We start from the raw sequence: 27,410 nt of genomic DNA, 5'->3' as shown, positions 1-27,410 counted from the left end.
CTGAAGCTGAAACGCTGGAATATTTCAGTAATTATCACCCAGCAGATGCATCATAACGCCGTGGTGCTGCGGGGGGAGCGTGATTTCTGGGGAGCAAGCAGGCGGGAAGGGGGAGGAACGAGGCTGAGGGATTACCCAGCTCTTTTCTTAGCTAATGTGGTGAAAACAAATTTTCCAAAGCACTTTGCAAACAGTAATCTCCCCAAAGAGGGAAGAAAGGTAGCGACCTCTGGGGCTGGCTTTCATAAATCACTTCTGGACTGCATTGCCACCCAGCCTTGTCCCCCGCTGCTCCCTAATTTATTTCCTGTTTGTGTGCTAAAGTGTAATATTAGTTCCGAGAGCATATCTACAAACCGCCTGCCTTTCTGGTTCCCTTTGGCATATTGAAACAGTCAATCACTTCTCTTCCTCCCTATCACCAACAACCGTTATTTTCACCATGACTGTAACGAGCGTTTTTTTCCCCCTTCGGTTTCTCTGCACATATTCAGTGGCACTCGTCCTTTTACCAATCTTTTGAGTCTTTTTTTGAATCCTTAGATTATTTGAATGCCTATTTAATGCAGTTATCTATTTTGCCAATGCAGTGAGTTAGCTATATGAGGAATCATTCATGAATTAAACATCCTAAAGTCTAGCAAGGAACATGTGGCCGCTCTCCTAGCGGCTGGAAACAGCGTGGTTTTTACCCCAGCCGGATGCCTTCTGCTCGCTCCCTGGTCGTGTTGAGTGGGGAAGTCGTCTGCTTTGTTTCTTACGGAGATGAAGCAGAAACAGCAGGTTGGGCTGGTTCGGAAAGGCTGGAGAATCATTTAAAGGAGTTGAGTTGCTCAGGGTCTCTTGCACAATTCCTGTTAATCAGCAGCTCTCCAGGCTGTGATGAGCAGTTAATGCTAAGATTTTATGTCGGTGGTTACGCTTTTTTAAAAAAGATTGAATAACATTAGCTATGTGGTTACATTGATTTTTAAGGGCCTGTTTTTAGAAGCGTAAAAAGAGATTTAGTCTTAATCTACTAAAATCTCTTTTCAAATTTTCGTTTGTTCTTTCTGATAACATGTTTAAAGCCTTTTGAGATATGACCTTGCAAGGCTGCTTTGGACGTTTTTATAGTGGTATTAATGCTTCTTACCTAAAATGACTTTGAGGAGCTCAGCATCTTAGTTCTGTGCCTCTGCGGTATAATGACCTACACAGAATCTTTATAGGCAGCCAAAATAAGACTAGTTCTCTCTGATCTCTAAACCATTTTTGTTCCCATCTAATAAAACTTATCTCAAAGACACTGTGTATTGGCATTTTCTAAAGTCCAAGAGATTTTCTCTAGAAGATGTTGCCTATTCCTTCGAGCACCTGAAAGTTAGAAATATTCATTCTTTACTTGAAGTAAAATTATCTTTATAATTGTACTAATTGACTTTGCTTCTGCCTCAGCCAGGAATAAATATTTCTCTCATCAGCTCTGTGTAAACATTTTGCCTCCAGCATGGGTCTTTATTGAGCATGTGGGAAGCATTTGTTGCCCATGCTTTGATTATCTCTTGATTACCTCTTAATTATATTGGCAGCATATTATCAAGTGGAAGGTGAATGCTGTGAAGCAGAGGGACAAGGTCTGGGGCAGATAAAACAAGCTACATCTCTTGAATCTGTAGAAAAATGCAAGAGTCTTGTATTTTATTTTTCCTCCTAATTGGAAAGATTGCTTTTAATTGAGAACAGCTGCCAGCTAGGCTAATGGGATAGATTTTACTAGGTTGTTTACCAGTTGTTCTAAATGTAGTCTTTCTGTTTGGTTTAGACCAGGATGATTTAAGGACTTACTAGAAAAGGTAGCTAAAATACACTGCATTGATTATCACCTATGGCCCTATGTCTGCAAATCTTCCTAGAGAAGAAAAATTGCTTAGCCTATTGATGTTAACACACTATGGCCACAAGCCATGGGAGAGCAAATGTTTCTAGAGAGTAAATTAGTTTCTTTTGTGTAAGAAACCCAGTCGGTAGTGTTTTAACTCGCTAGCCTTTCAGAATGCTTAATTTCATATGTTAAAATGAAAATGCATGGAGTGTGTATGGATAGAGTAGGGATAATGGTTTCTGGGGTAAAAAGTACCTATTTCACATTTTTTTGTAGTGTCTTAGGAACTTTGAAGACTAAACCCATTTATTTTAGTTTGTTTCTCTTTTAGTTTAATTGTAAGCATTTTGGAACACAGGCTGTTGTCCTATTTTGCGTTTGCACTGAATCTACTGTAATAAGTTCCTTTGCCATTGTACATAATTTGAACGCTGTTAAAATTTTAACACCAAAATATTGCAGATCTCTATACTTTACCCATTAAATGTTATAGTGGATAAATGTAATAGCTGAAATCTTTAAATATTTTCTCTTCTTCTGGTTTAATGTACAAATCTCCATCCTTAGGGTGGCTGATTTGAACAAATCTTTATAAACAAGATCGCCGTGCAAAACCCAACTCAAAATTAGATTAATGGAAGTTGAGTTACTTTTTCAGTGATAGGTACTATGGCAGGATATCCATGTCTAGGATGCTGAAAAGGAGAGTTAGCGGAGCGGCGGAGGTGTATCTGTGAATTGTGAGCTGGAGGGCTTGTCAACAGGACTACGTCCTACTGAGCGGTTTTGATGTCGCTTGAACACAGAGCAGGCTAGGTGTTGAATGCACGTAGGGTTTTGTGCTGAAGGATTATGGGTTGGAGTTAATCCAGGATTGAGATCATTTTTCTAGTTTAAAAAAATCCATTTTTGCAGCTGGACAGGTGTATAACAAACCTTCAATTCAGTCTGGCTGTCAACTACATTACAGAGAGGATGCAGTTTCTGCAGACTTCAGCTAGGGAGTTCTTTGCCTCGCTGGTGTTTTGTGGGCAGCCTGCAGTGATGCTGGACCAGCCTTCTCACTGCTTCTCTAAATAGTTTTCATGTGTAACATCAGTCATATCTGACTTGCTTTGAACAAAGGAAATATTAAGCATTGCTAAGCACGTCTGACAACACTGGTTGGTCCATATTCTTGTATAATCAGAATTTAGACTTGCCTTGATATTGCTTATGGATAACTTGTGATTTCTCTATCCTTTGTCACCTTTTTCTCTAGGCAAGCATGGGACCTTGCAGTTGATATTTGCCTTTCACAGTTACCTACAATTATAGAGGAAGGAACTGCCTTTAGGGTAAGTTACTTAGTACATTGAATTGTTATGTGCCCAGTTTAAGCCATTATTTGAAACCTCAGTTCAGCACATCACTTTTGCTTGTTGAGGCTTGAATTGTTGTAATTTAAGGGTTTATATTTTTCGAAAATCATAAATCTCTAATCACCTCACATAAAGCTCTTTGCTCACTTTATGTTCTTCGCTGGCATGTGACCTTGTCTGTTTGAACCCGCACCTGTGTCTGAATTCAAACCTTGTTTCTACAGGTGTATTTGAAATGTCTATAGTTCATCTATGCTATGAAACCTTTTCAAAGAAAGATGTCATAAAAAAGGTTTCTGCTAAATGCTGGGTTTTTTTCTGGTTTTAAAGGTAGAAATGATGTTTGAGACTAGGACTTTGACTTTTAAAATTTCAGAGCACTCAGTCAAACGTTACTGTCATTAAAAGGACATACCAGCATGATTTTTATAATGAAAACTAAACTTCTCAAAATGCAAAAACTAGTTCTTAGTGGAGATTATTTTCAAATAACCATGAAATAGAGGTTGAGGATTACGTCCTAGCATTTTCTTAAGCATAATATCATTAATGTGAGTCACTGTTTTTTTTTTTTTCCAACTAGTTAATCTCAAAGAGCAGAAAAGTAAAATTTTTAACATGATATTTGGCCTACATTTCTCTAGTCAGAATGGAGTTTTCCTGATATTCCTTTGACATTTAATGGATGGAAACCTTTAAAGAATAGTTACTCTGCCGTCTCAAATGCCTGTTCCACCATAATGTTCTCAGAGAGTCTAGCTTGTAAACTCATTTAAAGCCTCTTAGGAAACCATATTTATTTCCCTCAAGTAGAGTTACTGCGCCTTCTGCATTGGCTGTAAATACAACAGTCTTCAAATCCAAGCCAGCGGCGGTAACAGAAGTAAAAGTGAGATCAAGTCCTCTTCTGTGCTCTTCCGTGCGCTCTCTTCTGTTCGCAAGCCTGCGTGATTCACGTGTCGCGCGCGCGGTCAACGCTTTGCCCTCCGGCCCCTCGGTTTATCCCCGGCAGGAAATCTTGTACGTCAGAGGGGGCCGGCGGCTGTAATCTCTTGAGGGCTGTTTTGTTTCAGCGGCACGTTATCAGCCACGTGCTCCCGACTTCTGCTTGTTCTCCAGGTGTTCTTTGCTAGTCAGACTGGGAAAACGCGATAAGCTGATGGAGACGGGCCGCAGGCGGAGAGCGTTCTCGCAGGAGGGGGCTGGAGGAGGGATTAGGCTTCCGGGGTCGTTCTGGCTGTTTTAGTTTCCCTCCTCCCATTGCTTTCCCCCCCTTTTTTTGTTTCCCAGTGGATTTCTAACTGGAGGTTGCTGCGTCCTTTGTTTAGTCCTTTTTCCTGCCTGCTTCGCGTTACAGATGGCACCAGGAATGTTCCCTCCAGCCCTGGGGCTTCGCTGCCCCGGCTGGGGGTGCCGATGGGCTGGAGGACCGCTCCGCGCGTGCGCCGTGCGATCGGGGGTGCAGGGCGAGCGGGACGTTCGCGGGCCAGGCACGGATGGAGTTAGGAGAGCAGAGACGCTCTACAGACTAGCGCAGGCTCCGGTGACGTAAATACAGTGCGTTGCAGAACGTCAGATCGAAGTAAATAAACTCCCTATTTCGTCAGCCAGGTACTGGCACACCCGAACGATCACGTGTTTTTAGAGGAAGACTTAGTGATGGCATATCTCTTTCAAAGTGTGCAGCATTTTCTCTCCTTGTATTTGCTGTCCCCCTAAACCATGCTCCTCTATGTCTAGAGATGCCACATACTAGCATTTTTTTGTCTTTACTGGATGCTGTTCAGACACATATTGTAAAATAATGCGCGGTTGTTTGGGCCTGTCTGTGTGAAATTTCCACTGGCCCTCTGATCCTTTGGCTGCATTCCCGCGGAGACCTTTGCTTTATAGTTTTTGTAAGCTAGAATATGACTATTTAAGAAAACCTTCCTCATAGCTACAGATGTCCCTGTTCTGCACAAATTTTCTACCAAATGCCTTTATTTAGGCTGCTTCTGTGCACATCCATCTCAGTTTCCCCCACTCCTTTGAATTCTGTGCAGAGATAGCTTTAAAGTACCTGTTAACCTGAGATTAATATGCCTGAAGCTCTAAATGACCATGGACACTTGGCTACAGATATTTTAAATACATTAGCTTCTTCCACAGCGCTCTTCACAGTACTAAATACCCAAGGCACAACTGATAAGTATTAACTGATGACAGTTCATCCCACTCCTTCCTGTCTTTCCCCACTTCTGGTATCTTTACTAGGGCACTAGTAAAGTGTATTAAATACTGTAGCACTCCTCATGTTGCTTTTATGCTCATTTAACCACAGTACCAGGTTATCTCTAATTCAGCTAGTGAATTTGGTATTGTAAGTAAATTTTCAGATTTTTGTTTGCTTATATAAAGTCCTTTGTGTTATGAGGGTCAGGACTGATGGGCAGCTAAATAAAGGCTTGAATTAAAACCCAAATAAGGTGCAGCTTTCGTATGGTCCAAACCACACCATTTGAGTGCCCACCCTCTTGCAGGAGACTTTAGGGCAGCCAAGGAAGACTGAGACACAGCTGTAAACATTTTTCATTTTTGTTGGATTATTTTCGCTGTGGACTGGGCAAAGGTAGCACCGTGTGTTACAGGAGTGAAACCAACTCTGCAGAGCAGATAAATCAGCCTTTGCTCTATCTGCTCCTCCTTATGTGGAAAATATTAGCCAAAATTCCCTGGGATCTTATGCAATAGCTTTTCCTATTGCTCTATTCTTTCCTTCTTCTTTTATCAAACACTTACATTAGAGAATGCCAGCATATTTAAAGGGAATTGCATCTGATCAGTCTTTGGGAAATGTGTGTGTACATATGTATTTTATATTTTTATATATATATTTAATTGATACACATGGCTTGGTTTATAAATATATATATGTGTGTGTGTGTGTATATATATATATTTTTTTTAAGAAGAATAAGCCATGTGTGTCAATTAAAAGGAATATTTTTTGGAAGCAATACACTGTGCTGGTCTGTAGATACCAAAGCTAGTTGCTTCACTTGGTTTTAAACAAACCTTGCCTCCGTATTCTCGTTTGAGCAGCACAGCCCGTTCTTCGCGGAGCAGCTGACGGCCTTCCAGGTGTGGCTGACCATGGGGGTGGAGAACCGCAACCCCCCGGAGCAGCTGCCCATCGTCCTGCAGGTGAGCGGCCGCGGCGGCGGGGGCTTGTGCACGGGTCTCTCCCAGCCTGCCGAGTGCTGCGCTGTCAACCCGATGGCGTCTGGGTGCAGAAACGATGTGCGCTCCTTCAGGGTGGATTAGAGCTGACGGTGTGCTGGCTAGACCTGGGCAGAGGGAGGTGTGGTGCTTTTCTCCCCCCAGACCTTCGCTCTATATGTTAAGCAAAACTTCCTACTATAGTCCGCTCACGACTTCGACAGTGTCCGCCTGTACTGCCTCCTATTTTGCTCTGAAGCAGCAAGACTTTTTTTCACAAAATAGTTCATCTTTGTTATTTTCTTCTATAATATATCTTCTTATACGACAGTTTTGTCAGGCAGAGGCTTTATCTCCTCTCTGTTTGCAGGAAGTAGGCATTACTTCAGTGTAATAGTTTGGGTGCAGCTTGGAAGTATTCCCTTTAATGCAGTGCTGAGATTTTGCTGCAGGAGCAGAGAAACAAGGCTCAGAAGACCGTGTCTGGCTGGAAGAAATATAGAGTGCTGGTAGGCTTCTGCTCAGACTAGACTAAGTTCATATGTAGGAAGGCGGAGAAGTGAATCTAGGAGAAACAACATCTCATCCCAAGCTGTATTTCATGGAAGGCATGTGTGACAGTCGTTCATCTGCTGTCACCCTCTCCTCCCTGGATGTTTGTACTGACAGAACTGTAAACCCTTGTCAGGACAACTCCGGTCTCTTCTCTCTCAGCAAAATATAAAACCTTCCTGCTTCCAGGGTTCCAGTCACTTATGCAAGGGTATCTGATTTCTTTCCCATAATGTGCGAGGACTCACCTTCTCGCTGTTAGCTACCAACTTGTTTCATGACTGACAGCACCATCAATCTTTGTAAGAACAAACCTTAATTTCCCTGAGCCTCTCAAGTCGAGAGATCAGCTGGATAAACAGATGTACAGTTTATCTCCTTCACTGCGATGGGAGAAGGCAGGCAGCTTCTCTGGCACCAACTTTGCTGCTTTACGGTGAATTTGTTGGCCCCGAGGCTCTGCAGGAGCTAACCTTGCTGTGGAATTGAGAGTTCACCTGACAAAGGAATCTGCTTTCCTCCCTGCAGCAGGAATGAGCTAGGACAATGTAATTATTCGTATAATTAAAGCTTATGTAGTTGTATGGTGGAGTAAGACTGCTTGGACAGTAATATGTAAACAGGTCTGAGATACCTACCAGAGAGCGACTGAGCAGGAGAGGGAAGGAGTTGCCTTTGAGTGCCAGGGACGTGGTGCCAGCCAGGTGGAGCCTGGATTTGTCATGGCCGGGGAGACAGTCCTTTTGGAAATGGCCTTTTATTGGCTTCAGAAGGTTGCCTTCCGTTTCAAACCCTCGCTGTGCCGAGGAGCAGGTCGCACAAGGTGGTTTCCCGGTGCAGGGAGCAGGGAGCTCGCCAAAGAGAGGAGTCAGCACCCGCCCAGCCTGAACATGCCTGAGGAGCCGGGGCCAGGTCCTTGCGGAGGGGCCTCCCGCTGTGTGATCTCCGACACGTATAGACAAGGCTAGCGCTTACTCCACGGAAAGGCACGGAGAGACTGCTGCTGTGCTACCCTTCTTCTATCCTGCACTAGTTAGGAAATTCCTGCTAAAGCGTGGGCTGCTCTTCCTAAATTATCCTCCTGTGTCCTGGCCACTCTCTTAACTTGCATGCATGGACTGGAATAGCTTTTTAGATCCATTTTGCTTCTGATTGCTCCAGCTTTGAAAGCGGCTTGCTTTTAGCTTGGAGCGATAGCTGTGTTTCTGGGCATACATGTAGGGGCTGCTTTTTTTTTTTTTTTTTTTTTAGCTCCCTGACCCCTCCAAAATTTTCACTGATTTGCAGTTCAAGCCTCTAAATCCTGTACCTGTGGTGATATAAAGAAAGGAAGGGCTTGGTAGGGGTACAGAAAAAGTGTTGCACGTATAGTGCTTGTTGGTGGGTTACTGCAGAAGTGGAAAGATAAGACTCGTAAGACCATGCCTGGTCAGTGAGAGTAAAGGGTGTAGTGACTGTCTAGTCTGAGTGGTCTAAAAATAGAGAAAAGAGAAGATGTTAACATCAGAGTGGATTCAGAGGAAACTGCCCTCCTATGCCCCGAAGTTTAATTGCTTCCCCATCTTCTGCTTAGCAGTAATGATGGAAAATTGTTTCTGTTTGGGGAAGAATGTGACACAGTGCTGAGTGCACATAGTGGCATTCCACAATGCAGCAATTTCCTAATTTCAGCCAGAGTTCATAATGGCACATAGATTCCCCAGATCCTCATACAAGTCTCCAGAGTTGTGTCAGTTATGGCTTCAGGTTATTGTGCAAATCAGTCCGGGAAGCATGAACATAAAAACCTGAGAGAGTGAGCATTGGCTTTTTTATTTTTGAAAATAATGAAATGGATCTTTTAAAATAAGACACAATTTGATTTGCTTGAAGGTTCTTGTGGGATGCCATCAGTGTTGAGATGTGTTTTTGCAACCTCAGTTGGAAATCCTTTTCAATTACATCTGTTTTTTCCCCCAGCTTTGACAGTTTGTGGACATACTTGGTTTTTCTGAGGCTCAGATAACAACAGTGTTGTCAAACCTGCATGCCTCCCATGGCTGCCTAAGCCCCTTACACCTAAAAGTTCCTTTCTGTTATTTCAGCCCTGCCCCAGCTTCCACCATGCCCTGGTTTCTATTACTGCTTTAATCTCAAACAGCTGCCCCTGTTATTCCTACGCTAGGCATCTTTAGAGCAGATTGTTAATCGTGCCAAGTTCTGTAGTACGTTATGGAATAGGCTGGTGCCAACTAGGGCATGATGACCAAAATCCTTTCTCTTATGACCTGTACTGGGATCTGAGCTCAGTTATTCAGAGGTGAAACAATTAGAGTAGCTAATACACCCTCCCACGTGACAATCTTTTCCTGATGGACTTTCTCTGCACAAATTTAGTATCTAGTGTCAGCGGTCTATGGTATGAGACATGAGCCAAATAATATTAGTTATTCTTCAATATTAAACCTGAAAAATAATTTAATTTGAATATGCAATGCGGAAAAACACTGAGAAGGGGATGGAATCGGGGAGCTAAATCAATGAGTCTCTTTCATGATCCGTGCTGAGGGATGTTACTCAATTTAAACAGAGGATTACACGTTGCATTCCAAACATCTGTTAAGGAGATTAAGAACTGAAAGTCTGTCTGTTAATATTTCACACCAGGGTAGGTATAAGCCGGTAAACTACAACCTCATTATCATCATTAGACTCCATTTTAATGAGATTTTTATTAAAGACTAATGTGACCTTTTGCTTCCCTCTTAAGTCTCTTATATCCATTTGCCAAGGAAAGCAAAGCCTCTTTTTCTGCTTCTGGGCCTTTTTAGATAACGGGAGGCTGGGCCGTTTGCTCAACTTTGAATCCTTCCTGTAGATACCATCCTGTTCCTACTTTATTGAGGGAAGAAAGGTGGGAAGAAGAGAGTATTTGAAATCCATAGTGGCCACTTTCATCTAGCAGAGCTTTGCTGGATAAGAGCCACCAGGTCTGAGAGAAATGCGAACAGAGAGAGCGGATGGAGGGGTGACTTGGAGATTGAAGACAACTCCGTTTCTAGGAAAACATTTGCATGTGTCTGCAGAAACTTTATGAAGGAGAGCATTATCGGGAGGGGACAGGAACCCAATGGTGACACTGCTCAGCATGGTGAAAGTTTTCAGCCAGAGTTCTTGTCTTTCAGCTTATTCAGTGGTTCAAATCATCAGTTTGCTTAGAGTTACGTGAGGATCCTGAGTGCCTCTTACATTTGCTCTGCAGTCACAAGGATTTTTGTTCTTTCTAGTAATAATTGTTGTCTCTTTCCTCTGCAGGTGCTGCTGAGCCAAGTACATCGGCTCCGAGCTCTCGATTTGCTGGGAAGATTTTTGGACCTGGGTCCCTGGGCAGTTAGCTTGGTGTGTGGATATTGCATGTTGTCTTGTAAAAGTCTTCTCTCAGTACAGGTGATAAATACAAATGATGCTTTATGAAAGAAAGATGTGGAAGATATTCTACAAGTTTGAGCAATGACCAGTGCTTTATTTGTTCTTCAGGCATGTGCAATGGAGCGAGTATCCCTAAAAGAAAAGTGGTTTGTATTAATCACAAAGGGCAAATAGCTGTTCACATGCATTGCTATGAAGAGGATTTCCTTTGGAATAGTTTAGTTTAAAATATTGGAAGAAATGAAATGGGGGAAATGTTTGGGATGACTAAGAAGGTTTGTCATATAGAATAAAACTCAACATAGAAAAAGAGCTTGTGTTTATCATCCCCTGCTCTCAAAGCTGGCTGGCTGCATCGTTTTCTGCTCGTCCTTTATGTGTTTGGTCTCTGGGTTGTGTGAGCTCTTCCGAGGGGAGGCAGCTGCCTTGTGCATTTGGGAAAGTGGCCAGCACTGTGGATAATAAATACGAATCAGACGGGCAAGCAGTTTGAAACACTCGTGTAAATGGAGCTATTTGTTGGTAACAGTGATGAAGACGAACCACCAGCTATTAGTGGAATAGCTCTATGATGGGACTTTTTAGTGGTTTTCTTTACCTCCCATCTTCATCTCAGACAAGATCCTCTTCTGTGCCATCTGGAGGCCTATCACAGAAAGCCTGGCCCTCAGTGGTAGGAGGCAAGTATGCCTTCAAAGGTGATTTTAAGGCCTCTGGATGATAAACTTCTGTGAGGATCGAGCGGTAGCTGCGGGTCAGCCACAGTGGCCACCTTTGCTCTGGCTGTTACGCGCATTACAAGCCAGACTGCCCTTGGCGCTGTGTGGTGCTCCGCTGCAGCGCCCGTTTTGACAGCTCACGAGGTCTGTAGCACACCAGGGGTCGAGCATCTCGAGGACTGCGGGCGCTCAGTGCCACCACGCAGCTCGTGTGGCCCAGCGCTAGCAGCAGATTCCCTCTTCACCCGCTTCCTTCACATTGCGCTTTGCGAAGGTTATCCGCAGTCATGGTGGGGTTCTCAAAGGTTTGGCAAGCTGCATGTTTTCCAAAGAGCATCGTCTGTTACCATGCAAAAGATTCGGTAAAAAGTTGGTGTAAAGGGAGAGACCTATTTAATTTCCAGTGGGAAGACTCTAATTATTGAGCTTTTGCGGTATGTTTACTTGTGGGAGCAAATGGCCCCATCTGAGGAGAGCGGCGTATCGTGAAGCATAAAATAGCACAGGCTGTAATGAGTAAAAGCTAGAGCTAGATTAACTCTGGGTCTCAGTGGACGAAATGAGTCTGGAAATATCTGGTGACATCCAAGATTAAAATGAGCAATAGACAAGTATAGAGGGATCCCCTCTTTACTAGAAATGTATGAAATTGTTTCTTATAAGATTTTTCATCTGTGTCATTAAATACACTGCATCTTTGTAAAATGTGCAATTCTGCCCCTCTGTAGTGCTGCTTCTGCAGTAAAGCTGGGAAGTTTATGATGATTTACTGCTCTTTCTGGCTCCCCAGGCCCTGTCTGTTGGCATTTTCCCATATGTACTGAAGCTACTTCAAAGTTCAGCTCGTGAACTGAGACCACTTCTTGTATTCATCTGGGCCAAAATTCTCGCAGTGGACAGTGTGAGTATTTCTGAACTTCACTGCTTTTTTTGGTTTTCAGCAACATCCCTTATTTTCCCATTTTCCTTATTCAGTTGCTTTAGAATTTATGTTGAGGTACTTAAAGATGTCTGTTATCTGAAGACCAGTGTACTGGTCTAATTACTTCATTCCACTTGTACGTAAGCTAACTTCTTAAGTTTTGTGAATGTGAAATGCCCGTTAAAGGCCTGCCAAGCTGGATAGTTTGGCTACCCCCCTCTTCATAGGAGGGTTTGTCAGCAAGCAGAGGTCATCAGGGCAGTTCTGCCTGCATGGGCTGAAAGCATCTTTGCTCTGTTCTGCATTAATGCTGGATGTCACTGCAACATGTTCCAGGTCCTGGTTCCTACTCTGGTTTTAGGGTGTAGATGCTGTAGATAACAGCCATTAGATCACACTGATAACATCTTTATTGGCAGCAATATTGCTTTGCTTGCTGAATGGGCTAAAAATGCGCTCATGTACTCTGCCACATAAACCCTTGCAAGCACATGCGCACACACACACAGTTTGTTCAGTTTACCTTGGTAGCAAACCTGATTTGTTCAGGACCATACCTGTCAATTGTCAAAACAGTCTCCAAGTCTCCCCAAGTCTTTCTAGAAATAAAGCAAAACTAATTTTAGGGAGCTTAACTTGAGTCAAACTGCAAGTCTAATGTGATATTATCTGCATGCTTTGATGTATTGAACATGGTGGGCATAGAATTATTTACCACCCGCAGAAGACAGGTTATTCCCATCACAGGTCCCTGATTCTGGTCTTCTCTACAATATTCTGGCACCTTTCAGGACAAGGTTTAAAAACTGAGCCCTGATTTTTAAAGATGGCCTTAACCAGAGCTCTAGTTCATGTGTGTGTTAAATAAGTAATTAAGCAGGGCAAGGTAAGTAGTCCTACATAAACTTGTGCATTCATACATATGACTCCGTGGTTTGTAGGTGCAATTAGTTGAGCAATATAAAATTATTAGGAGTGGTACAAACAGTTAATTGCAGGCACAATTATGAGGTGATATAAAATCATCTGAACTGCTTGTAGAAGTTGGATCTTGCCTACTTTTGGTTTTATTTTTGTTATTTCTCTTCCATTTTAGTATGGAGAATGTAGGATTTGTTGGCATTTTCCCTCGCTGATGATCTAGCATTGTCATGTTTAGTTTTATAAATATATTTTCATTAACATCCAAAGAGGCTTTTGGAGAGCAAAGAAAATGAAAACTATTCATCTTAAAGCTACTTTTGAAAAGCTTATTTTGATGCATGCCCTTCCATGGCTGACACTTCAGCCCCAGGTACATTACAGAGCAGACTCATATATAATTTATGTAGAGTGTCATGCCATCGTTCACTTTCTCTGGTGGCAAAGCCAGTCTGAGAGCGCTCCTGTCCCCCTTATCCTCTCCTGCCACCATCAGCATTGCTCCTGTGCTATATTTTATTGCCCCCACTTATTTGGTGGGTTGCACTTTAAACAAAACCTCTAAAACTTTGTATTTGCATTTTTTCAGTTGTATCATTTCACTAGCTCAACAACTGCATTGGTGTACGAAAGGAGGGCCGACTGCAGCGGGAAAGAGGAATGAAAGGCACTGAGGGAGGGGGAAAGGCAGCGCAGTAAAGGATGCAAATGTGTTGTAATATCTGAAGCTAAAAGAATACTTTGCTATATGCTCAAGATCAATCAGAAATGATTGATCCTTCCCGTCCCCTGCTGACCTAAGGTTTGCCCATATGTGTCCGAAAGAAATTCAGTTGCAAAAAACTGTGCGTTAGTGTGCGTGTTGTGTAAATGCCCAGCTCCCTACCCTTGCACAGTCTGCTCCCTTTTCCCAAGCCTCTGTGTTTCCGGAATGAGAGTCAGGGTCAGAGTCGTCCGGTTTTGCAGCTGATCCCGTGGTGCAGCCGCCCTGGAGAGCGCCCTGCCCGGCGTGGCAGCCGGGCTTTCCCGCAGGCAACCTTCCCGGGAGAATGCCGAAGGGAGCGACGGCAACGGGGCTCTGCCCCGCGCTCCGCCAGCGTGAGGAAAGCAGTCAGGAGATGTCGGTTTTCATCGTCCTGACCGAAAGATGGATGCAGTAATTGACTGCGAGGCTGCAGTGAATCCCTGCGGAGTCGGTAGCGCACAGGCGTGCGCGCAGGTGGGAGCGCGAGGGTGGGCCGGCTGCGCCCCTTGCCCCGCTCTGCGCCCCTCGTCCCGCTCTGCACCCACATCTGACTGCATGCACAACGTCGGTCGCCCGGGCAGAAGCCGTTGCCCTGGCATGCGAGAGAGCACGTGTTCGTTATCTCCCAGATAACCTTCCTCCTTACAGCAATCAGACAGCGCCGCCACCTTCGTTGGCTGTGCCCGTGTGGGTGTTTTGTGCGGTTTCAGGATCTGCACCGGGTGAGAGCGCTGTCGCTAGGCCTGGAGTTCAGCTAATGGCTCCTTCCTCTTTGCGCTCGGACGTGACCGGGACGGGTATGCGAGACGCTTCGGCGCGTGCTGCTGAGCCCCGTTTCTGCCCCGGCTCGCGCCTCTTTAGCAGGGCAGCGGAGGAGGTGCTGGGAACGGAGAAGGCAGGGAGGAACGGGAGGGCAACGTGCCCTGCGGCCGCGATGCCGTGTCGTGCGTCCCTTCGGGGATGCCCTCGGAAAGCGGGGCGTCCCTAAGGACTGTATATTGTCGGAAAAATTACAGCATAAACTAGCCGTGTTACAGAAGCCCGGTGTCTCAGACAGGATGGTCCGTGTATGAGGTTTGGATATCTGTAATAAGCACTGGAATATCTGGATTAGTCTGCTTTAATTCCCTTTATAATCAGACGGTTTTTCACTAGAGCATTCATTCAGGGCTTCCGTCATCCCTACCTGAACTCTGCCGGAGGATTTCTAGCCTGTCTGGAGCCGCGTAGCGGGTGCTGGTTCCAGGTTGCCTGCTGTAGGTCTCCGGAAGGTACCCGCAGGTGCAGAACTGGTGTCGTGTGCCGCCACGTGTGGATGCAGCGATGTAGATGGTATTTTCACTTGCCGGATGCATCCCTTGTTAGCAGGATTGTGGCTACCGGTTCGCTGCTTGTGCTTAACACAAACACGCAAGGCAGGCAGTCCCTAAGGCTCGCTCGCTGAAGGGCCCCAGGCAGCGGTGCTTCCTTGGCCCCTGCGGTCGGTGGCACCGAGCGCCCGCGCTGGGCCCCGCGGCTCCGTGCCGGGAGCCCGGGAGCGTTCTCGGAGCCAGCTGCGGAGCGAGGGCAGAGCCGGGCCCTGGTCCCTCCCCGGCATCGGGAGCTTTATATTTTACTCACGTTCTGAACTTCCAGCCTTCCCTGCAGCTTGTGTTTGCCAGATTGTGTTGTTATTCACAAGTATAGCTGCTTATTCCTTGAAGGAGAAGAGTTGCTGGCTTTTTCCGTAATGTTCACAGGATCTAAGTAGTGAAGGTATGAGCAAGTGTGTTTTTACAGCTGTTTTGGCTTTATAAAAGTTGTTTTCCTCCATATAGCCTCAGGCAATTGGTTAATAGTGGCAGCACAAGGAAAAGTAGTGTAAGGCTGGGCATTCTTCTCATGGTTGGCATCTGTTTCCCTACATTACAGTTGAAGAATTTTGGGGGATTTTGGGGGGCTTTTTTGTCTTTTTTGTTTTTAATTCCTAAGGAATAGAAAGTGTTCAAGCTGAAAAAAAAAAAAAAAAAAGGAAACCTAGTTTTTGTGCAGCATTACACAAAAGTCAGGAAAGCCTCTTGTAGCTGCAGCCTGGCATCGATTTGTTCCCTCTGCTCTTTGGTCTGCCAAAAGCAGTATCTTTACTCCCTTCAACAATAAAAAGTACTCTTGCATCTCTGTCTTGCCATTCCCTCTCCTTTCAGCAATCGGTACCCTCCTTCGCCTTCCCTGCCTGATAAAAAATGCATGATGCTGTCTCTGACATGAAGCATACAACAGAACCCCAGTCGGGAGGGAAATTGAATGCCAAGGCAGTTTTCCTCTCTTAAATTTTCACTTTAGAGTATGTATTCTCTTGATTTGACCCTAATATGTCACACCTGAAGCCTGAGTTGGTACGTTAGCAAAAAAAGCTGCAGGAGGAAGTTCTTGGCGTACGTTACGAGCCACCGAATCCAGGCCACGTGCCTCACTGCTAATACTCCTCCAGAAAACCTGCGTTCCTCACAGTGGAGTTGCGCCGCAATTTCTGTTTGTGTGTAGTAGAAGATCATGTTACTACGTGGTACTGTTGTACCACTTTAATACATATTATCACTTAACTAAATAATGCAGTGATTAGTCTCACTTGTGTAGATGGGTTGAAATCATCTTGTCAAATATAGTCCAAGCTCAGCCAGGGATCAGATAGAATATAAAGAATGAATAATTCCCTGTTTCCCCCATCCCCCTACAGATTTACTGATAATCGCTCAGAGATGTGGGTCATTGCAACAGAAACACATGCCAGGTTTATTGAGCACTGCAGTCTCCAAGGTTTGTCCTGTTTGTGAAAGATGGTGCCTTAACATTCATTTAGACTCTTATTCTCAGTTCCTGGCTGATGGACTGAACTGGAAAATTAGCTGCAGTAATATAGAGCCAGAGAGACTGTCTATATGATCGCAGCGAGCCTCCTGTGATCATTGGCAAGCAGGTGGTGATGTTCAGATGAGGTGGGTCATGTGCCAGATTCACCAAGACATTCCCGAGCTCTTCTGTCCTGTGGTTAAGTCCAGGTGGGCAGTTTGGGGGAAGAGGGACCCTGAGAATGTGTGCGACATCCGTGTGCCTTGTGCTGGGCCGCCAGGGATGCTCCGATGCGGCGGGTTTGAGCATGTGCACACGCTGCTTTCTTGAGTCTTGGTAGCTGGCACGCAACGGTAATGGTCTTTGAAAGAAAAGGTCAGGGCGTTTGCTCCCTGCCGGGGAACCTTATGAATTCGACCAGGACTTTATGCTAGTTGCATAGATTTAACTTTACAACTAGAAGGTGAGCAGCAATTATCAGGAAATTTGATCTGTGGTGAGCTAACTGCCTTGGCTTGGAATGGGAATCAGCTGGAGAATTAAACTAGAGGGTTTTATAGAATGTAATCTTGTAGAATTCTTATTTTGTTAAATGTCAAAAATCTGATTAATCCAATTCCTCCTTGTTTTTCCCCTTGGCTCTCAAATACTGGCGAAGGTTTAATATGAGACAGAGAGATCACGAATTTAACTCTTCTTCTAGGAAATGTAGGGCATATTTTCAATTACTCATTCTCTCCGGTTCAAGGATGATTCCTTGCTTTTAAATACCACTCTATCACCCTTTCTTAAAAGGGGCTGTTTGGTTGCAGCCCTGAGAGAGGGTTTGCTCTTCCTTTTGCTTTTCAAATGAAAACTGGGTTTGAGAAAAATGATTAAGACATGAAATATTCATACATCTTCGGAGAAAAAAATATATTTAGTTTATTGTACTCATTGTTTTTTTCCTTGTCTCTGTCTCGTTTTTCAGTCATGCCAAGCTGACCTTGTGAAGGACAACGGTCACAAGTATTTCCTTTCTGTTTTGGCAGACCCTTATATGCCAGTAAGGACATGTCATCTTTTTTCAGACCCTTAACATTTGCTTAGTTTGTTTTGACTTATATGTTGCTGTTCTGATGCAGTTGGTGATAGTGTAGGGCTGCCTCCCACCGGGACCCACTAAGCCCCACTCTCTCCCGAAGAGAGTCGCTGGGAAGTGGGTGATGAGGGAGGTTAAAATGCCGGTTCCTTGATGGGGACGGCCAAGCCAGCAGTGCTGAAGACGAGGGCTGGGAGCTGCCCTGATGAACGGATGCAGAGGTGGTCAAATTTCATTGCAACTTTTGTAATTCCCTCTGCAGAATTTTTTTTATATTTCCTGAAATAGATATTTGTATTCTTCATCCAGAACAATATACTGAGGTCTGGGTTTTTTTTCCCAATTTCCTTCAATGAGGAATGTCCACAGTTTTCCCAAACCATACATTCAAATGGGTAGAGGGTTTTCTGCAGAAATGCTTCAGAAATCCTGAACTTAAATGAGAAAGGTGAAATACTAAATGATTTTCATTCATGCTCTTCAGCTGAAAATTCTTAAAAGAGAAGTTTTTATTTTAACATGCTCAATAAAGAAAAAAAAATATTTTAAAACAAGCTGGAGTAGTGAAACAGGAGAGGATCGTATTGGCAGCCTGATGATAGAAGCTTATAAGGTGTCTCAGAGTTGTAATTAGTGATGGGATTGGGTGATGAGAAAATTCTTTCTTTTCCCTTTCTTGTTCTTTTAATATGATGCAAACTGTGTTCAGAATGATCTCTTATTTCAGAAAGCTTGGAATATAGTTGTTCTCTGACCTGTTTGCAAGATAACAAGTGGTTGTATATTGTTTTAAGGCTGAACACAGGACAATGACTGCTTTTATTCTGGCTGTAATCGTTAACAACTACAACACAGGACAGGTGAGTCCCAACATCTTTTTTCCTGTCAGTCTCTCTCCCAGCCCTTCTCTGCCCTGTGCCTTTGCTTTGAGTGTGCCTGGCTTGCATTAAAGCACAACCCTGCACTGGAAAACTGAAACGGGAAGATTGCTTTATGTTATTTCTTTGGGGATTGAAAAAAGCGGTTGACCAGGAGGTGTGACAAACACATCGTGTACTTGGCACCTGGAAGTGGAGGCTAGAGACACGCGTCACTCATCAACTACCCCTTCAGGCAGTACTCTGACATGCTATTAAAGAAATAGCGCCTAGTTCTTGTCAAGTGGGAGCTTGATGGCTGTGATAAAGGTTTGGGCAAGGGTAGCCAGGCAAACAGAATGAGCCATAAACCTTGGGGCTCTGCCAGGTGCAAGGAATTTTTCCAGTGAGGAAAAAACAGGCTTTATGCACTACAGAAAGCATTTCTAATGCTGAACTGTTTGACTAGCTATAACAGTATATAGTTCATGCTGCTTTCAAATGGTATTTTGCAACAAAATAACTACATAACCACAGAGTAATTATTTTCTCTCGATTTCCTGTCTATTTCAAAAAAATTTTTTTTTGATGAAGTGGGAAGCTGTCGTCCAAAATAAATTATAAATTGCACTGAATTGTGTTTTAGGAAGCCTGCCTTCAAGGAAACCTGATCGCTATCTGCCTGGAGCAGTTAAATGATCCGCATCCTCTTCTGCGTCAATGGGTGGCCATTTGTTTAGGACGTATTTGGCAGAACTTTGACTCAGCCAGGTGGTGTGGTGTGAGAGACAGTGCCCACGAAAAGCTCTACAGTCTCCTCTCTGATCCAATCCCAGAGGTAAAAATCCAAATTTTTAAATAAATGTCAGCTGAATTGTCACAATTGTCAAAGAGGGCTACAGAAGGATTTTTAAAAGCATGGCTTTCAAAATCTTTATGATTATATACCTGGTTCAAAAGGATCTTATCACTCTTTCTTCAAGATAATGCAAGTCATATAGCCCTGTGCGAGAAATAACCAAAGAAACACAGGGGGAAATTTCTACTGCCCAGATGACTTGGTGTCCTGGAAGCAGGAGTTAGGAAACACCCTGTTTTCTGGTTATGACTGCATTAGAAGCTTTTTTAAAATGTGCTCCCACAACTCACTGTATATTTCAGAAAATCTTCCAACCTTTTTGTCTGAGTATGAAAACTATTCTCCTTCTGGTATGTGTGAAAATACATCTTTAATTGAATGTGTTTCACCTGTGTGACAAACTACAAGAGAAGAGATTCTTCTGCAGAGCAGGACTGTGATTGACAGACCCTGTCAGGCTCTAGTGAAATTATATCGCATTTGGGAGAAGTAAGCTTGGAAATAAATGCCATTGCCAACTTGCAGTGATTAGAGATCATTATTATTCTCTTTTACAATGATTTAATCTTTCTGTCCTGGTATCTTCTACCTCCTTTCTGTTGCCCATTTTTTTCCCCATGGTATAAAGAGTACTTGTGCAAGGGTCAGGCTGACTCTCCTTATGGCCCATCGACACCTTTGTTTGAAAAGCCAGGAGGGTCCTTTCTGCTCTGTCGCTGGTGACACTGCATCCCCACCATTTTCAGTCCCTGCCAAGGCAAGCTGCAGGATCACCGAGCCATCTGATCCCTGTGCTCTTGGTGTGATGTGGCAAAAGCTACCCTGATCTGAGCTGCCGGCTTTCCTCCTTCCTCCACCCCTGCCCAATCCTCTGCCCTTATCTGAGGACTGTAGTTTAGTGCTCTTTAATAAAAGAGAAATGCATCTCAACAGTAACTGCCTGTGTACCTTATTTCTGCTAATTATTATTCTAGGCAGTGCCAGTCGGAAAAATCACCCATGGGAAGGTCACTGAATGTTCTGGGAAAGTAAATACATTTGTGCACCCATTAATACTTAAAACTCAGTGCTCTGCTGAATCTGGTTTTGTTCTTGCTCTCTGTGGGCTTCCATTTAGTCCCCACTATTTACCTGATGCAGCCCAAGTTTCCAGAGATCCCATTCGTGGGGATAAGAAATCCCACTGGGAAGTTCCAAGCTCGAACCGAAAGGAAAACACTGACGAATGTTTGTCTCTCCCAGGTTCGCTGCGCTGCAGTCTTTGCACTGGGAACATTCGTGGGCAACTCAGCTGAGCGGACCGATCACTCCACCACCATTGATCACAATGTAGCTATGATGCTGGCCCAGCTCATCAATGATGGGAGCCCTATGGTTAGAAAGGTACAAAAAGCATGGTTGCATGGAAGTTTGGGAGACTAATGCTGGTGGCCTCTGCCCTGTTCCTAATCAGAGTGCACATTACTTAATAGATTTTCAATGAATTTGACTCATTTGGAAGTATGTGTTATCTGTCTCTTGGAGGCTTGTAACTTCAGTTGCGGCTGAGAAGCAGCACACGAGCCGGAACACCCCAGCGAGAACAGCAGCATGAAGCTACTGCTGTGGCTGTAGCAAATCTGCTCAGCACTGGCATTATGTTGCATACTCCAAATGAGTGAATGCAGTAGCTTTCTGGGATATTGTTTTATCCACTTGCCCTTTTTCAATGCACGCATTATGCCATTTCATTTACTGTGCAATATAAGGAGTCCACTGACAGGAATAATACATCATATGTAAAGCATATGGTGTCATCATGACCCGATGTTGCAAGATTGTCGTTCAGATCAAAATGTTTCTGCTGTTTAATGGTGGACCTTTGATTTAGCTCGTGTATTCTATTAAGCAAATGTTTGAAGTAGGAGTAACAATATCTTTTTTTTTTGTGGGCATTTTTATATCCTGCTTTTTGAATTTAAAGACAATGCCATAATGAGAATAAGGACAGAGAGAGGTTAGACTGAAGTCTTTATCAGGTACCCAAAATGCTGAGAATTTCAGCTGAATTTGTCATCTTGAAACAAGAATTACTTTCTGTCCTGCTAAAGCTGGGACATTTGTTACTGTTTTGATTGCAAAATTTACATTACAGGACCTCAGGGTTTAAATGAAATATTTATCTGTTACTGGAAACATGGAATATGTGGCAGTTCTAGGGGAAGAAGAGGAGTGGGAGTAAGAGCGCTGTTGAGAGGACAGGAGAGCTCCACTCACTAAAAGATCTTGTTGCTTTTAGAAACAGCAAGGAAGAATAGCAGATTGATTCAATGGTACTTCTGCAGATTCAGGAAGTTTGCAAATTCTGATGCTCCATTATACGACAACAGTACATTAAATAATTCCTGACCTTCTTGATGGACACTTAGGTGTCCTAACTGTTGCGTTTACCTAACAAGAACATCAGTAGCCTGACACCAGCATCACGAGGATTAATTTTTGTTGCCTTGTTCCAGTGTATTAAACTTCAGTTTATTTGAAGAGAGACTTGCGTGTCGGGCTATATGCTCTTTGAGATGCATGAATATCTCTTTGGGAGATTTAGCCCATTGAACAGAGAACAGCAACCAAAACCAGCTCCCCAGCTGTCCTGTTTGCTCTTTCCAAGCGCCTTGCAAATGACACCTGGCCGAGGGTCCACATTTCACCACCTCTACCCCTCTACGCCCTCACCCCCCGCCGGGTGATTCAAGGCCCCTAAGTGCAACGCTCGGGACGACCTGCCTGGCGATCCGGTACGGGCCTGCAGCATCATTCTCGTTAGCTGCTGCCGGGCAGGTTGGGAGGAGGCTGGCTGTGCTGCCCGGCTCCGGAGGCGAACACCGGGCTTCATCGTGGCATCGCTGAGCCGCGTCCCCAGAGCCCCGGTCAGATCCTGCGCCCTTCAGCCCCCAGCTGCGCACCCGTCTCCCGCTCAGTACGTTCTGCATCTGTTGGACAGTATCCGGCAGAATCGGAGAGTGGTGGGAGCCTGTTCAGGAGGAAGACTTTGTTGTGGAGAATTAATTTTGAAGCTGAGTGCTCTGGCTTTCTGCAGATCATCCCGGTTAAGCGAGAGGAAAATCAATACTTCTCCAGGCCGACTATAAAAAGTGCCCTCATCCCCACTTGGTGACAGCTGGGTATTAATTTTGTCAAGGGGTTGGTTTCACAGAGACTTGAGTCTCCCTTATTTTTAAAAAAAATAGAAAGATCCTCGCGAAAGGAGAAGGCTATTCCTGGTGGTGTTAACTCAGAGGTAACCTGCTGAATTCTGGTCTCTTTGGCATTGGTTTATCTGGTGTTTTTTGGTGGGTCAAGAGGGGATTTTGTCTTTCCACTGCTTTAAGGAGAATGCATGTAGGAGAGCAGAGCTGCAGAGGAGCCGTTTTTCCCCGTGAACCCATGTGTGTGGTGGAGACGTGCCCCGGTGTTCAGCCTGGCCACTGCTTTCTCAAGAGCAGCCTGAGCGCTGACACACGCCCCTGGGCCTCCCCGTCCCTGATTTTAGATATGTGCCAAGAAAAGATCTCATGATCCCATGCCTCTTTTCCTGAGCTGCTTTATGGTGAAAAGTCTCCTGGGATAAGTAAATACCATCAGTCGTGTTGACATTTGACCTCACTGAGAAGATCTGAATTTTCTCCTCAGAGGTCTTTGATGCTAGAGGAGGAGGTATTACAGAGTTAGGGGCACAGACTAAAAAAAAAAACCCTGCATTTTTAAATTTAAATTATTTGGGGCCTATTAGCCTCATATAATTTTAAACTTAACATAATACACTATTCAGCTCCATTTATTTAATGTGGACTTTGCTGTAACAGCATGTTCTTTTGGATGGATAGATATGTGATATCACCTCTCTGTCTTTCAGTGTTATTTATATGAATTTCTATGATAGTAATCATCATAAAAAATGAGCCATTCAGCTATAAAGAGAATCTTTGAAATACAGAGGAACAAAGTAATCTTTCTTGCCTCTAATAGAAAGCATCCAACTAGAAGTTTTTACCCCCCCCCCAACCCTTTCAAGTAAGAGCATGTTTCATCCTATCCCATGCAACATTTTCTGCCAAACGGGACAGTTGCTGTAGAATTTATCTCAAATGAGAAATGAGCAAGTTGGAGTCACCCCGTTTAAGCGGTTTCCCGTGTATATGTATGCAGGGGTCCATATACTGCAGTGTTTCGTTTTGAATGGTAAATCCCTTGTCAGGCAGGCACTTCTTGGCAGATAAGTTTATCAGAGGGATTTCAGGTGTCAAAGATATGAAATGAGAGAGGACAGGAGAGAGACCTGAATTAGTTTCCCTCCTAGGAAAAGGCTGCGGTTTTCTGTTCTGCTTGGCCTGCTGAATATCTGGTGAACGTGTGCGTGGAGCCAGGCAGGCAGCACGTGCCCAGCGCCGATCCCACCACAGCGCCTGGTGCTGTTTTCTAGCTGAGAGCTGAGGGGAGGCACTAGGATTGCTGTGTGTGTATGTCCTAGGGGGATCTAAGGAATGAAGGGCAACGAGACCGTTATTGTGGTGGAAGAGGATGTGGGGACACGTAAAGCTGATCTGCAGGCAGCCAAAGCTGCTCGTGAAAGAATTTGCCTATTGCTATTGATCATTCCTGCTTTTTTTTTTATTCTTCTGGATAGCCGTCCAACAGTATCACCAATATAGACTATATCGTTCCCTGTCTTTCCCTTTGGTTAGCTGTTTCTGACCTATATAACAACTCCTTTCCCCTGGGTTAGTTATTTCTGACCTATATAACAATGAAATACCTGTTTCTTCTGCCCTTTCTGTAGGAGCTGGTGGTGGCTTTAAGTCATCTAGTGGTTCAGTATGAGAGCAACTTCTGCACCGTTGCCTTGCAGTTCATGGAAGAAGAGAAGAATTACCCTCTCCCTTCTCCAGCTGCCACAGGTATGTGTTCTGTGTTCTTGTGGGCAGGAAACTTGCAGCCTGATAGTCCTTGAGAACTTTAGTGAAGGAGTTTGCCCAAAACAATGAAGTTTTTCCTGGTAGTGATTTGTCATTGCTACAAAGTTTAGTGAAATGGTGCATAGCTATAACGTCTATTTAGCACTATAATGTATTTCGCTGGAAAAACGCGTCCTGAGATGAGTCTCACTCTAAAAGACATATATAGCTCACCAGCCAGTTGTAGAGACTGAACACCCTGCCAAGCTCAGAAGGGATTCCCTTCAGATCTAGATTAAAGTATACTTGTTGAGGTAGTAAGGTACACAGGCTTCCCAGACTGTATTTTTTTTCTGTAACTTCATCAACATCAGCATCTTTAACATCTGAAACTTCAGTAGTATGCTGACCTAATGAGGCCAGTAAGCCTTACCATAGGACAATAAATCAACCATACCCTTTGCTACTGTAAAGCACCAGACAAGAAATGGTGAAGAACCTTATGCTTTGTGCCTGTGTTCCCGTCCATTTGTTGTGTGTGTTGCTTTATATGGGGAATTTGTTGTTAACCTCACATTCTCTTTAGACACTAAGCACATTGGAAATCATCAAGGATAATGGGACTTTTGCAACAGAATCTTGGAGGCAAGAGCATTTATTATCTCTGCAATAAGCAATTTAATCCCATCATTGTCTGAATAAATGAATCATATTAGAAAATAAGCTTCCCCGCATTTGTCTTTTTTGCTGCAGAAAATGCTCATTACTTGCAGTTTATATAGTGCTTTTCATTATTCAAAAGAATCCCGAAGTAATTTATAAATAGGATGCACTGGAAGCACTGCTCCCACCACCATAATGCAGCCACCTCTGCAGTGGAACGAAATAGCTGTTCTGCAGCCATGATACTGTGTGCGCATTCAGGAATGAAAATGAAGAATAGGTTGTCTGGATGAGATTATAGGTATCCAGGTCGTGAGTAAAATATGACTTAGAACCAAGCCTGAAATTTGACCAGGAAGCAAGGATTTTAATAATTCCTTATAATGAAAAAATTAGCAGATTTTTAATGAGCAGAAGCAGACAGAACCCTGCGCTTAAATGCCATCTACTAAAAGGCATCTGCTGTAGCAGTGTGTCCTAGCACAATATCTGGGCAGTGGCCCAGCACCAACCTGGAAAGAACAAGTCATCCTGTCTCTCTTGGTAGTCTGCAGACACTGGCAAGGCTTGGCTCTTCTGGTTTCTTTGGAGGTAAAAAAATCACATCCTAAACAGTAAGGAAGTCTAGTCCTTGCTGATTATGTGCAGAGAGGATCCTTCGTTATTCCTCATTCTGTTTTAGGATAACAGGCAATGACTGAATTCTGTTCATATTGGTAATATTTTCATTATATTTGCTGTGATGATAGCCTGTTGGCTGTTTCCCTTTGGTTACATCTATAATTGCTAAATTTTCTATCTACAGAGGGCGGGAGTTTGACACCAGTGCGAGATGGTCCATGTACACCAAGGCTGCGCTCTGTCAGCTCTTACGGGAATATCCGAGCAGTTACCACAGCTAGGAACCTGAACAAATCCTTGCAGAACCTCAGCCTGAATGAAGAATGTAAGATTAGACTTCAAAATTCTTTCATTTTTCTTTACCACTTCTTTTTTTCCCTCTCTTGCAAGCTAGGAAATACCACCTGCAAAACAACAAGATTGAAACTAACAATTTGCCCCAGATTATCCAGCTGCCAGCTCCACGGAGTTATGTGAGAAGCCCCATCCTAACTAGTTTCAATTTTCTGGTCATTAGTATTGATTTTCTGAATGTTTGGGGACCAAACAAGGCACCTTCCACTTGCTGACTTGCATAGATTTTTAACTTTCTGAATCATTGTTGATGCTTTGACACTTACTCTGTATTTAAACACTTGGTGTTTTAAAGGGAATGTTGTGGATTTGTCTATACCTTCACTGGGTGTTGTAGGATTTTTAAAAGTGCCGTTATGTTTGGGTAAAAATTGTTCTCTCAGCAGATCTTGTTTCAGCACCTGCCGCCTTTTCTTTTGGCAGCTGGAAGTTCTGTTGCATTTTCTCCTGGGAATCTCAGCACCAGCAGCAGCGCCAGCAGCACCTTGGGCAGCCCTGAGAACGAAGAGTATATCCTGTCGTTTGAGACTATCGACAAGATGAGACGAGTCAGCTCTTACTCTTCTCTGAATTCCCTGATAGGTGAGTAAAGGTTCTCTTACCCTTGCTTTAGTGTCTCCTTTCTTCACATGCTTGCACTAGCTTTTCTGGAAAGCACTGATTTTAGCTCCTGCTAGATCTTACTCCAGCAAGAGTTCTTATAATAGTAGAAATGCAACTCTTGTGTCTGTGTAGACTATATGCAGGAAGGAGAGTGGGAAATTTAATTTTCAAGCCTCTTTGGTGGAGGGACTGGAAACGAGAGAGCTGCTGGGCTTCAGCCATATGCTTTGCTATGACAGACCGCAGTCCTATTAGAAATTTGAGCACAGAAATGTGCATACAGGAATTTTACATCCACTGCAACTTCATTGGCTAGAGAAGCAAACAAGGGCTCCATCTCCCATGGACAGAACAGCTGGGCTCCCTGGCGCTAACTGCTTCCCCTGGTGGTTTTTCATGTAGGCTGTATTTCTATACAGCACAGCCATCTCATTGCGATACTCATGCAAGGGAGCCTTATCTAACTAATTTCCTGTTCAGGTCTATGTGTGAATTGTTAAAATGAGACTTATAAAAGAAGAAATCCCAGACTGTATCTTAAGTGCAAACAGACTGGGTATTTCACAGATATCTGCTTTTGTGCAAAACATTCCATGGCCGATCCTGCTACTTCCAATCCCCTCCCCATTATTTCCTCCTGGATAACTTGTAACATCAGTAACATCAACTGAGCTTTTTAATGCCACTCAAGTCCTTTCCTATTCTGGTGTCTGACTCTGGTTAATGCACAGAACGCTGCAGAGTGAAGTGCTATAGCACAGAGGAAAGGAAATTTGAGTTGCATTTATGCAGTGCATGGCTGATTTGCATGTAATGGATGATTTCTGTTTCTTTTATAGAACAAAGCTGGAATTTTTACATGGAACTAGTTCAACTCAGTTATTTCTGCAATAACTTTGCTAGACATGTCTGGCTGCCA

The 27,410-nt window shown here is 43.9% G+C and overlaps 1 protein-coding gene across 2 annotated transcripts in view; it reads left to right on the top strand.

Annotated features, from left to right (window-relative positions):
• RPTOR (regulatory associated protein of MTOR complex 1) overlaps positions 1-27,410 on the top strand; it is a 171,455-nt gene that overhangs the window by 93,740 nt on the left and 50,305 nt on the right. For both annotated transcript variants that reach the window (XM_067308133.1, XM_067308132.1), the window contains exons 10-20: positions 3,126-3,201; positions 6,310-6,411; positions 10,273-10,356; positions 11,896-12,006; positions 17,493-17,567; positions 18,398-18,463; positions 19,107-19,298; positions 20,562-20,702; positions 24,136-24,253; positions 25,719-25,859; positions 26,312-26,470. In XM_067308133.1, coding sequence (XP_067164234.1) covers positions 3,126-3,201; positions 6,310-6,411; positions 10,273-10,356; positions 11,896-12,006; positions 17,493-17,567; positions 18,398-18,463; positions 19,107-19,298; positions 20,562-20,702; positions 24,136-24,253; positions 25,719-25,859; positions 26,312-26,470 — 1,265 coding nt within the window. The remainder of the gene's footprint in view (positions 1-3,125; positions 3,202-6,309; positions 6,412-10,272; positions 10,357-11,895; positions 12,007-17,492; positions 17,568-18,397; positions 18,464-19,106; positions 19,299-20,561; positions 20,703-24,135; positions 24,254-25,718; positions 25,860-26,311; positions 26,471-27,410) is intronic.

The sequence above is a fragment of the Apteryx mantelli genome, chromosome 19, assembly GCF_036417845.1.
Source record: "Apteryx mantelli isolate bAptMan1 chromosome 19, bAptMan1.hap1, whole genome shotgun sequence".
Taxonomy (NCBI): domain Eukaryota; kingdom Metazoa; phylum Chordata; class Aves; order Apterygiformes; family Apterygidae; genus Apteryx; species Apteryx mantelli.
The sequence above is the reverse complement of the archived record's forward strand: the minus strand, read 5'-3'. Positions and strand labels throughout refer to the sequence as shown.